This window comes from Eurytemora carolleeae, unplaced genomic scaffold, assembly GCF_000591075.1.
Source record: "Eurytemora carolleeae unplaced genomic scaffold, Eaff_2.0 scaffold587, whole genome shotgun sequence".
In the NCBI taxonomy this organism is placed as follows: Eukaryota; Metazoa; Arthropoda; class Copepoda; order Calanoida; family Temoridae; genus Eurytemora; species Eurytemora carolleeae.
Window position 1 is genome coordinate 194,288 of NW_019396667.1, and position 12,379 is coordinate 206,666.

At 31.7% G+C, this 12,379-nt stretch overlaps 1 protein-coding gene across 1 annotated transcript in view; it reads left to right on the forward strand.

Moving 5' to 3' along the window:
* Positions 1-3,095, forward strand: part of LOC111707127 (furin-like protease 2) — a 64,645-nt gene extending 61,550 nt beyond the window's left edge. The window contains exons 37-43 of the mRNA XM_023480136.1: positions 369-679; positions 914-972; positions 1,333-1,397; positions 1,739-1,788; positions 2,105-2,171; positions 2,241-2,324; positions 2,394-3,095. Coding sequence (XP_023335904.1) covers positions 369-679; positions 914-972; positions 1,333-1,397; positions 1,739-1,788; positions 2,105-2,171; positions 2,241-2,324; positions 2,394-2,457 — 700 coding nt within the window. The 3' untranslated portion in view covers positions 2,458-3,095. The remainder of the gene's footprint in view (positions 1-368; positions 680-913; positions 973-1,332; positions 1,398-1,738; positions 1,789-2,104; positions 2,172-2,240; positions 2,325-2,393) is intronic.
* The last annotated feature ends 9,284 nt before the right edge of the window (positions 3,096-12,379 follow it).

Genomic DNA, 12,379 nt, shown 5'->3' on the forward strand with positions numbered 1-12,379 from the left:
TTTGGTTTAGACAGCTTTAGTATCAACTTTTCACAAAATAGATTCTAATTGTCATTTTACATTCGTAAAGAGATCTAACAGTCTGCAGTCTACATACTACATTTATATTATATGCAATGTAATTTTGGTACATTTACCTTCTAGTGTTTATCTTTTGCATCTAGGTTGCATTTACAATAAATTATTAATGGGCCAGTGATAAAGGAATTTTTCCAGAGGGATCCCATAAATTTCACTGATTCAGGCAAAGTACCAATAACCCCCCTTGTATATGCCTCTGATCAAATACATTTCAAAAGAGCCTCTAGTCATTATCTGTAAGATTTCACTTATTTCATTGAACTTTAAACACCTTGAAATTTATTTAGCTGTCCAGATGAAAGTCTTGAAGAATGTCCTACTTGTCCCCCGGGCCTAGCTGGACTAGTAAACTGTACCAATTGTGAAACAACAGCTTTAGTGAACTGTACCAGCTGTCACAACAGTTGTGACAGCTGTGCTGGGCCTGGACCTGGGAATTGCACAGGATGTTTGCTCGATGAGGTTTTGCGGGACGGATACTGTTTAAACTGTGAGAATGGATTTTATCTCTCGGATACATCACAGACGTGTTCACCTTGTCATTCATCATGCTCGTCATGCAGTGGGCCAGATCCAAACCAGTGCACGTCATGCTCAGGTTCTTTTTCTACAAATATTTCTGGTCTGATTATTCATAAAAATTTTTTTGCCTCATTGTTAAAATTTGTCTTTTTTAAAGTCACTTAACATTTAATCAGGAGTCAATAAAATTCCATTCTTTGCAACCCAAAAGTTTATTGGCTGATATGTTGGGCAGAATTTGAAAACAAATGGAAAAAGTTGAAGAAAAATTACATCCTCATATGATTGATTATGATTGAGTTTGACTTAGGACCCCTTCAGTATGACTCATGGTCTAGCACCTGTGTGCCCTGTTGTAATGCTCTTCAGGTGAATAAATAAATGAAATAAATAAAAAAAAATAGTATTTCTGAAGTTATCAGCCAACTCTAACAATACCAGCTTCCCTTGTGGTTCTATGGGATAAACAAACACTCATAATTCTCATCAAAATTTAGTACATTTTTAAGCTTGGAGTTGGAGGTGGTTTAAATCAAACCGTATTTTTTAAAATCCCAATTCTGATTCTAAAAATATATAAGGCTTGGCTTTGATGATTTATTGTAAACTGAAAACCAAGGTACCAACCTGTTCATCATTGGATATTATCAGTCTTTTTTACTTTCATCGGCTGTTGATTTTAGCCTAAAGTTTACTTGTTAAAAGATCAAAATTGTTTATTTTATTTAGGATATTGTACCTTGTTGTTTGTGTGGGACCCAGGGTGTGTGTACTTCTCCTACAAGACTTACCAGGCACATATAGTTCATGCAGTGCAGTAAATTGTTGTTTGGGGTTATTCTCAACCTTCTCCTTTTTTAATTTTAAAGAATATTCATTCCATTTAGCTGGATTGGTTGTCCAATGTTGATATCATTTCTTTTCCAAATTACCTTGTTCAACATTTTGTTTTTAACTAACAATTATCAACAATTTACTTAGGATCATTCCAGTTTCTTAATGAGCAATTCTAACTCTGTTATTTAACAATAAAGAAAATAACAGTAAATCTTGCTCATTAATTAAGGACACTATTGTTTTTGGTGATTTTACCAAGCCCTACATCCATTTTCCTTTTTAACTTTATGTTTTGAAGAAGTTTGGTCAGCTCTGGTTCACTGGGAGGAATTCTTCTTCTTTTTCTTTGTAAGTATACTTCAGGGAGTTTTTAAAAATGGGTATTTATTTTGAAAAGGTATACCCCCCTCCTATGGCCTGGGTTGGAACCGTTTGTTGGAGATTTAAAAAGTTTTAGTTGGAGCACTCAGCTTCTAGCCCATCCTCTCCCAATTGTCACTTGGAAAGTGGCACGTGGAAAAATGCCTTTGGGAAAATACCGAACACTAAAAACATGTACCCCTCTTGTAGCATTTGATTTGTAATGATTGAATTGTAGGTAAAGTTGGAATATCTGGAAAACATATACCCCTTTTGTATTTGATTTGTAAAGGGAGTATTGTAGGTATAGTAGGGTTATCTACTGGAGGCCTGTGGATGGTGTCTCACTGTAGAACAGAAACAGTTCTTAGGTAGATTTTCAATTTAAGTATTTCTTTTTCTTTTTTATCTTTAAATAATATTAAACAACTTGTTTAAAGATTAAGACGTCCAAGATTACGGAGAAGAGAAATTTACTCAAAAATCTCTGGGACTCCAGATACAGATAATAGTCCATTCCTAAGGTAAAATATAACAGAAAAAATACAATTTAAAAAATATATATATATAATTTGTTTTTGTTTTATTTTCAGGGAAGAGGAGTCCGATACGTCAGAGGAGGAAATAGAATCAGACTTTCATATGGTCAACAGCTGATTTTCTTTATGTTTCACAGCTGATTCCCTTATGGAATAGCTGATATCTTTTTGGTCAACAACTGATACCGTTTTGGTTAACAGCTGATTTTCTGGTGTGGTCAACTGCTAATTTCCTTGTGGTCAACAGAAGAGCTTATTTTCTTGTGATCATTAGCTGATTTCCACAGAGTCAACAGCTGATATCCTTATGGTCAACAGCTGATTTAATCGTGGTTAACAGGTGCAATATCCTTATGGTCAACAGCTTATTCCCTTGTGGCTGACAACTGATTCCCCGATTGTCAACAGCTTAATTTCTGATGGTCATCAGCTGACCCCTCCATGGTTAACTGCTGATTTTTTTGTGGTCAATAGCTTTCTTAATCATGGTCAACAAATGATTATCATTTGATGAATGACTGATTTCTCCATTAGGAGAGCTGAAAACTGGAAAGCTGATTTTCACAAATATTGTATTATATGCTGATTTCATTTTTAAAAAAAGGAGGACTTTTTCTAATCTTAAACTGTTGGACAGTTGGAGTGGGGTTTCCCGCCATTTTACACATGAATAGCTGACAAAGGGGAGGAAGGCCAACCACAACAATCTCTCGTCCAAGCCATCTCGAAATCCTCGTCCTTTCAATATTATTTTTTTAAGTGTCTAATCCTCTCAGATAAAACTATTTTTAAAGAATCGGGCCACGTTAAAGGGATAAATGAAATATCGAATTTTAGTAAATCGAATAAAGTTTCAATTGAATTGAAGTTTTTAAGTTTAATGTTTTTAAAAATGTTTACCTTTTTTACGCGCATTTTCAGATATTCCTGGTGTAGAATACCACAAATAATTCTGAGTTTATAAAACTTCAATCTTTTTTTGGTGAAACCAAAGAATTTTTCCGTGTGGTTATATGGGAAAATGATCGGCAGAGGTATTCTAAATATTTTGCTATTTATTTTACACCGCGAAGGTTAGCCATTACGGAGGCAGAAGAGATTTAAGTATTACCTTAATAAAGTTTGACATCATTCTCATGGGTTTGAAGATTCCAACATGATGTAATCATTGCAATACAATATTCCATCCATATTTTATGCACTAACGTGGCCAGATTTTTAATATATAGTTTTATTTTTGAAAGCTGCAGATACTTTTTAATACATAATAATCAGATGACGAGGATTCTGAGGTGTCTCGTATGAGAAAATGAGGAGAATGTGGCTCGGACGAGAAATTGTTGAAGCTGGCCTTCCTCCACCCAGCTGAAATTAGTCGTCTTTCAATTAAAAAGTACTTTTTAGTGGTTTAAGACGACATTACAATACTCATTTACATTCTGGTTTTTTTAAACAAAAGATAAGTAAAATCTAGTTTTTTAAATGTAATATTTTGTAAAAAAATAATGTTTTTTCTTGTTTATTTCATATTTTTCATGCCTGTTATTTTGTTAAACCATCATTTAGATACTTTAATTACAAAGAAAAAAATACTTTTGCTTCTTAATTCACAATTTGTTGAATCTAGAATAAATCTTGGAAAAGGGTAACCACCTAATTTTGCTCCTGAAAATATTAATTTGTACAAATACTTAAAAACTAAAAGTTTCACAAATTAAGAATACATTTGTAGAAAATGAAATAGTAAAAATATGTGATCAATGTTAGATATCAATATTCATTATTGACTGTGATAAATAATAATCTGAATAAAATAAATAAATTATCAAACAATATTATTCAATAAAACTAGCAGACTCATGTCAAGTTAATTTTGGTATAAAAGTTATAAATTTTGCGGGGTAAAATTTGCTTGTATAAATATATTAGAGGGGTAGAGATGGACTTTTTTCATTTTGTTCTTTCATCGTTCGTGAATAACACATCTCGTTCTTATTTTTAATCGTTCAAAAAAAATGACTTCGTTTGTTCTTAAAATTATTGTTAATTTTCAATCTATTTCGTTCGTTTTCTCAGTATATGATCATTGGGAAAAATCGCTAGTTTAGTAAAATCGTTCGTTCAAACAAATCGTTTTTTCAATTAATTTTTCTCTTTTTTTCGTTTGTTTTACAAATGATTGTTTTTTTCATCACTAAACGATTCTTTTTTTTCTTGAACACCATCATCCACAAAAAATTTCGATTTTTCTCAAAAAAAAATTCGTTCACAACGAAACCAATCTCTATAAAGAAGATGGGGGGGGGGGGATTTGCTTCTTGCACTTTTAAAATTCACTGATGCCTCCTCCCTTTCAAGATTAAATGTTTAAAGCCTTCCTTCTGATATCTCTCCCCTTCTACATTTTGGTATTGAAATTTTCCTTTATTATTCTCAAGGTTGTCGATAAGCTATACAATGGTCTGATGGATTCAAGATAATTTAAAAATAAATAACGTCTAAAAGACATATATGTAAAAAGTAAAAAAAACTATCCTTTTCAAAAATTGTACAATATTATGATAGTGAAAATGGAAAAAACGCAATTAATTGTTCATAATTTTGTATGCCAATTACAAGCTTTTAAATATTTAGAATATTTTATTTTATTTTTTGGCAGTCAACGAGAATAAAGATTTACATCGAATTTTCTACATCAAATAGTTGGAATTATAGTAGCAACCCTACTAATCGGAAAACCTATAAATCTGTATGACATACGTATTTTCGTAACCATTTTCGTGGTAAAAATACATTTTTACATCCGTAAAAATATGACAAACGTAAAAATGCGTATGTAAAATAACTAGAAATTCCAATGAACCAAGAATTTTTAGGGTTTTCCTATGCGTAAATTTAGGTTTGAAGAAAATGCTTATTTTTAAGGCCTATTCAAGGTCTAAAACCAAAATTTCAAATAATTTCAATCCAATCCAATATACTTCTACACAAATTCACACCATTATCATTCATTCCTCTGTATCCATCTAAATCAACATTCATACATGCATCCTGAGTCCTGACTGTATCTTCAACAATTACGTAATTAATATCTGTTAAACATCAACTGCACTTAAAAACATTAGTTGGCATAAAACTTTCGAAAATATGTATTTTTAGATTTACATTAAACTTATCAACTTTAAAAAATACAATATTTGAAGAAAAGAAAAAACCGTAAAATACTTAAAAATTTGTAAAATAAAAACCAAAAACAAATTATTTGTTATGAAATTCACGAAAATATACATATTTTTAGGTTTTCATCAAACTTTTAAGCTCTTAAAAATACAATTTTGTAAAGTGAAGAAAAACCGAAAAAATATATTTAGAAATTAAAATGGTAGTTAAAATGCAGATTGTTTATTTATGTTTCATATATATGTTACAAGGCAGTTCTTGGCACTACAGCTATTGCTCGCTGAGCCCCCTGGTCTTCAACATTTTAGAATAACTAAAGATAGGTTCACCGAAAAATAAACTTACTATTATTATTATATATATTTGTAAATTTTGTTTGTAGACAAGCCAATAAATTTAGTTCAATGGATTGTAAAATTCTCTCCTTTTCTCAGAAAATATTATATTTTTTATATATTTTGTGAGAAGAGAAGAATTTGTTTGTTGGTTGAATGGTAACTCTTGAAGATGAGCCAAGATATCTTGTCTTTATTAGAAAATTATGTGAATATATTTGTTTTAATTCTCCACTACTCTTTTATTCAGTATTATATAATAATATTGGGATAACACAGACACTATTCTATTTCAACTTTTATTTGTGAACATTTTTTCTTCATACAGTAAAAAAAAGTTTGCAAATTTCATTATATTTTTTTTGGGGGGGGGGGGAAGCGTGAAAAAGAGACACACGTCGGTTGTGTGTGCACTAAAAAACTCATAGACGATTTTTCAATATTTTCGCGGATTTCCTTTCAATAAACATTGCAATAAATTAAAGAGACAGTCGTAATTTTAAGAGATGAATTCTCTAATCACAACAATACCCTTTAAACCATTAAACAATAATTTTAAAGATTGTGATTTGTGAAATTCTAATAATTTCTCCATTTTTCTGAAGAAAAAAATAATCAAAAACACAAATGAAGATAAAAAAAAACATGAAAATAAAATTCATAAATCATACTTGATGAGAAACATCTGTGCAAATAAGACATTCCACACTATCAACTGAAGGTCACATTCCACACTATCAATTAAAGGTCACAAATCAAACTATCAATCGGAGGCCACATTCCACACTATCAATTGGAGGTCACATTCCACACTATCAATTGGAGGTCACATTCCACACTATCAATTGAAGGTGACATTTCACACTATTAATTCAAGGTCATATTCCACACTATCAATTGAAGGTGACATTTCAAACTATTAATTGAAGGTGACATTCCAAACTATCAATTGAAGGTCACATTCCACACTATCAATTGAAGGTCACATTCCACACTATCAATTAAAGATCACATTTCACACTATCAATTCAAGGTCACATTCCACACTATCAATCGGAGGTCACATTCCACACTTTCAATTGAAGTTCACATTCCACACTATTAATTTGAGGTCACATTCCACACTATCAATTGAAGGTCACATTCCACACTATCAATCGGAGGTCACATTCCACACTTTCAATGTAAGGTCACATTCCACACCATCAATTGAAGGTCACATTCCACTCTATCAATTGAAGGTCACATTCCACACTATCAATTGAAATAGGGATTACAGTCATTTCAAGTAGCACATTTATTGCAGTTTCAAAAATTAAAATGTGTGTATTGTCATGGAACTCATGTGAGCCATTTCTTTAGTATATTCTGTTCTAAAGAGCAAGGAATATGATAAATGATGAAAATGCTTAAACTTAAAGAACAGTATAATCTCATTGCAATCTTCACTAGAAGATCAAACTTTTATTCACATTTTATCCATTTAGGAAAAGAAATTGAAAATATATGCCTTAAACCTTAATTCTATTTTAAATGATATGTAAAGTTAAAAAGATGAATATGTAAAGATATTTATCTGCTGGAACATAAATCCCATTTCACCAGGACATGAATGTATAAATGGAAGTGTCAGGGGTTAAGCCATTTCATCATATTCTCAATTGTCTATCTAACAACCAAACTACTTTTAGAGATGACAACGTTTTTGAGAACCAACGAAATTTGTTGTAAACAATTTTTATAATAAAAACTTTTTAAAACTACTGTTTTTTTACAGAACGAAATATTTCATAGAATGAACAATTTTACTGAACAAGTGTTATGTAAGAAAATGAACGAAACTTTTGAGATAAAAACGAAATCAACTATTCTTATACAATCGAAAAAACGAACAAAATGGATTGTTTACAAACGATTAACAAACGAAATGAAAAAAACGAAATAGCCCTCTTTAATTACCTAATATCAGACTTCCTCTATTTTTTAAGACTTCCAACCTTTACCTGCATGCCTATGTGCCTGTAAGTATACATAAGACCAAAGCTGGAGGAAACCCCTGAAGGCTGGAAACTAATGAATTTTACTATTTTTAGGGGTAAGGGGGGGTGTTGAGCCCCATAGACCCCCCCCCCTGAGAACGAATTTAGATACCTACCCTTGTACCTTTATCCTTTTATACTACCTTACTTACCTTACCTAACTACACTCTTCAGATCTGAGTTTAATTATGAATCTTAATTTATAATTTCAAAGTTGGTAATTAATTATATGATGAATATTATACCTTGAATATTTAATTCTTGATTACAATTAATTAGTTTGTCAATATTTTAAGATTTGATTCTAAAATATTAATACTGCAAATTATTATTTCCAGAATGAGATATCTACCTAAAGTTATTTATTATTTTGGGATTTATATATGTTTATTAGTATTACTATTTTTTAGTTAAAATTATAAAATTATAAAATTTTAAAATCACTTTTTAAGGGAAAACCTATAGTATGTTTGTGTAAATTAGGTTGCAAAGATATAAGAATGATCAAATCAGAGTTTGTTGCAAAAACTCAATTTCTTTCATAAAAAAAAAAATTTACGAGAATAAATAGAATTCCAACAGTTTACTGTAAACAAGTAATAGTAAATTTAAAGTATTTAATAAGTGTTAAAACAACCACACAGAGGGTTGAGAAATGAACTCGACTGAAAACCATTAATCTTTAAACCTGTAAAAATAGTTTCAGCCCTGAGGTTCTCACAATCTAAATTCTTAACTGTTTTGGCATCCTAGGCTTAAAGGGATACTGTAAACGTTAATTCAATTTACCATCCTTTACCCTTTAAAGCTTTATTAGATGAATAATAGTAATAGTATGAATAAATTGTTCAGATTTTGGTGTTTGGAAACTGATTATGTTAATTCAATTTAAAAGTGAATTTCACAGTAAACGCCATTGAAAGAGTAGCATGCCCAACTCCCTAGGGTACCTTAAAAGCTTTATCAGATAAAGAATGAATTGAATATTCATATTTTGATTTTTGAAAACTCGCTATTTTTATTTCTGGTTTCTCTTAAAAAGTGACTTGCGCAATTCTTGCTTTTGAAACAACAGAGAAATTAAAAGAATTAACATTTTCTCAAGCTATAAGTTCCACATTATTGACCAGATTAAATGGAGGGTCAATTAAAATTACCTCATCAGTTCCTTTAAACTCATTAATTCTTGTACAAATGTGTTTACCAATTAGAAAATGTTTTTTTCATTTAAATTAATTCGCAGAAATAGGAAAAAAGCTGGGTTTGCAAGTGGCAATATTTAATTTAGAACCCTAGGTATATATTAGATGTTTGGACAGAGGAGTATTTAGGGGGTGGGAATCCACTTAGTCCCCCCCCCCTCCCTGGGTCAATGAAATCTATGGTTTTCAAGGGGTGTTGGGCCCCAATGGATGCTGAATGTTGAGCCCCCCCCCCCTCAAGTAAGAAAAAAATTTAAGCCCAGAGGGGAGGGGTGCAGGGGGTTTCATATTTCTTCTTGAATACGCCCCTATATGTTTGATACTTATCTAAAAACTAGTTTTTTTAAATTCTAATTTTTTTCCTATTTCATTGTTTTACTATTCTGTGGCTGGCAACATCAAATGTTCATTTTTGCATAATTTTCATCTAAACTCTTCAAATTATAAAATACGGGTTGAATTTAATATCAAAAGTCCAAGGAAAACTAAGATAGAGTACATACAAACATGCATTTTTTCCTTCTCTCATTAGTTCTAGGATACTGAATGATCTTTTCAAATGACAGGGAGTGTTTAGAAAAATAAACAATGTTAGTTTTTAACTGATATGATTTGGTTACTAGAATGGTAACCAAGTTTTTAACTGATATGATTTGGTTACAAATACCAATCTATTACAAATTATTGCCACACAAAATCTTCAAAGTTCATATATCAGGGCAAGGCTAGAAAAAAGTATAATTACAATAGTATTGTATAACCAAACCAAAGGCCAAGGGGTTCCAAGCTGTATTAGAATTTACGCAATGTCTTAAAAGTTGATGCACAATTTTTATAAGTGTCTGGGTATCGTTGGCATGGCCTCTTTTGTCTGATTCTGTACTGTACAGAGGACACTATACTGTACAGAGGACACTATACTGTACTCTACGGAGGATACTCTGCGTACAGAGGATACTCTGCGTACACAGGATACTGTACTGCATAAAGAATACTGAACTGTACAGTGGATAAGCTGTACTGTACAGAGAATACTGTACAGTACAGAGGATACTGTACTTCACAAAGGATACTGTACAGAGGATACTGTACTTCACAAAGGGTACTGATTTGTACAGAGGATACTATACTGTACAGAGAATACTGTACAGTACAGAGAATACTCTACTGTACAGAGGATACTGTACTTCACACAGGGTACTGATTTGTACAGAGGATACTATACTGTACAGAGATTACTCTACTGTACAGAGAATACTCTACTGTAGAGAGAATACTGTACTTTACAAAGGATATTGTCATACGGTCCGTGAAAAAAAAAATCTAAATAGCCCATAACCTTTTTGTGACTAAAGCTACAGATCTAAAAACCTAATTTTTGAAAAGCCCTTGAAAAATGGATGTAAAAACATGTGCCACACTTTGAAATGTGTTTAAAACAAAACAAAAATATTTTTAACATTATATTGACCATTTTTTGGGGGTTTTTTTTAATGAGCTGGCCTTGAGAAATTGTCATACATACATTTTTTGTCTTAGAACCCGTGAATTTTTGTAACTTTTTCAAATTTTTATTTTTATTTTAGTGCATGCATAGGGTAGGGTTAGGGCGTTTAAAACCTATACCTATTCTCTAAGGCCTTTAAAATCTATCCCTGTGAAAATTATCCATCTCACTCCACGAAGAAAACTGACCTTTCACGCTGGAAAGAAAACCGCCCCCCCCCTACTAATGCCCTCCCTCCCTCTAAGAAGAGAACTGCCCTCCCCTCTCCACGGAGAAAACTGCCAATGAAGCAGTTTATTAAACTTTGTGGACTTTTGATGGGCGTATGTTTGTTTAATATTAAACAATCTCATTGCTGCAATCTCATGAGACACATTGGAACTCAAATCCACCTAATTAGAATCCCACAAATATAGACCTAGGGGGGGGATTTAACCCTGAAAAGGTTGAGGGGGGTTGGGGGGCTATTTCTATGTAAAGCCTAAGATAAAGGCATTAAGATGAATAAAGTTACGTACAAAAATTGACCTGCCAACTGTGTTTGAAAAATGTTTAAAAAGGTTAAATGGCAAATAGTATATCAGAAAATGTTACAAAAATTCTAACAAATGTTAACATTGACAAAAATGAAAAGTTTTTGGTTATTTTTTTTGTAACACCAGCCGTTCGACAGTTATGCACTATATAACGTAGTATGCAGTACCCTTTCAAAACAAAATTATTCACAAAAAATCTGTTAAAATACCATTTTCTTAAAGGGAGTGTTCGCGAAAAATGACAGTGAAGATTAGTGGCGATCAGAAGCGATTATTTACCGCCGTAAGCCTATACCCCCATTCATTTTTCGCGAACACTCCCTTTAATAGCCAAGAGGTTTTAAGGAGAGTATTAACAATAAGAGTGCTACAACAAACAAACTAGAGGTGGAAAGTGGAACACTCCCTGCACTCTAGTTTTATTATGATTATTTATTGGCTGAAATTTGAATAATTCTAAAATGAAAGTTTGTATACATTCAGCACAGACCTCTCTATGTAAGTTTTCTTAAAACTACTGCAGGGTGTCTCCAAAAAAAAAGGGGGAATAAGAGTCTACAAACTTGTTTGTATTTGTTTTTTAAAATCTACGTACAATTTCCGATTCAATAAGCTCAGTTTTAGACTTATAAATGACAATCTTAAAGACTCCTAAAGTTTCCAACTGGAATGATATGAGTAAATTTAATAAAAATAACAATTGTATTGTAATAAACTGTAACCTAACATTGAATACAAAATTGTGCAAACAGAGATTATCTTTTACTTTTTACTTCGCACCACTTGGAAACTTTAGGAGCCTAGAAAATTGTTATTTTTAGAACTAAAAGCCTAAAATTGGACTTCATTGAACCTAAAATTGATATAAAAAATGATCTGAATCTTAAAAATCGTATTACAAGCAAGTCTGTAGTGTAGACCCTTATATAAAATTGTGTAAACGGAAATTATCCTATTTTTACCAAATTATTCACTCCAGTTGGCATCTTTAGGAGCTTATAAAATTGTAAGTTGGGCGTATCGGAAATTGTACGTAGATTTTAAAAATGGTCTCAATCTGAAAATCAGATTAAAAACGAGTCTGTAAACCTTTATTCACAGTTTTTTTTTACACCCAGCTTAGTTTTTTTTTTGACAGTGAAGTAAACAAAGATAGATTTTATGCTAGAATATGTCCAACTTATTGAATTTACAAATGCTAGTCTATATCCTTTGCAAGACATTTGAGACATTTGTTGCAA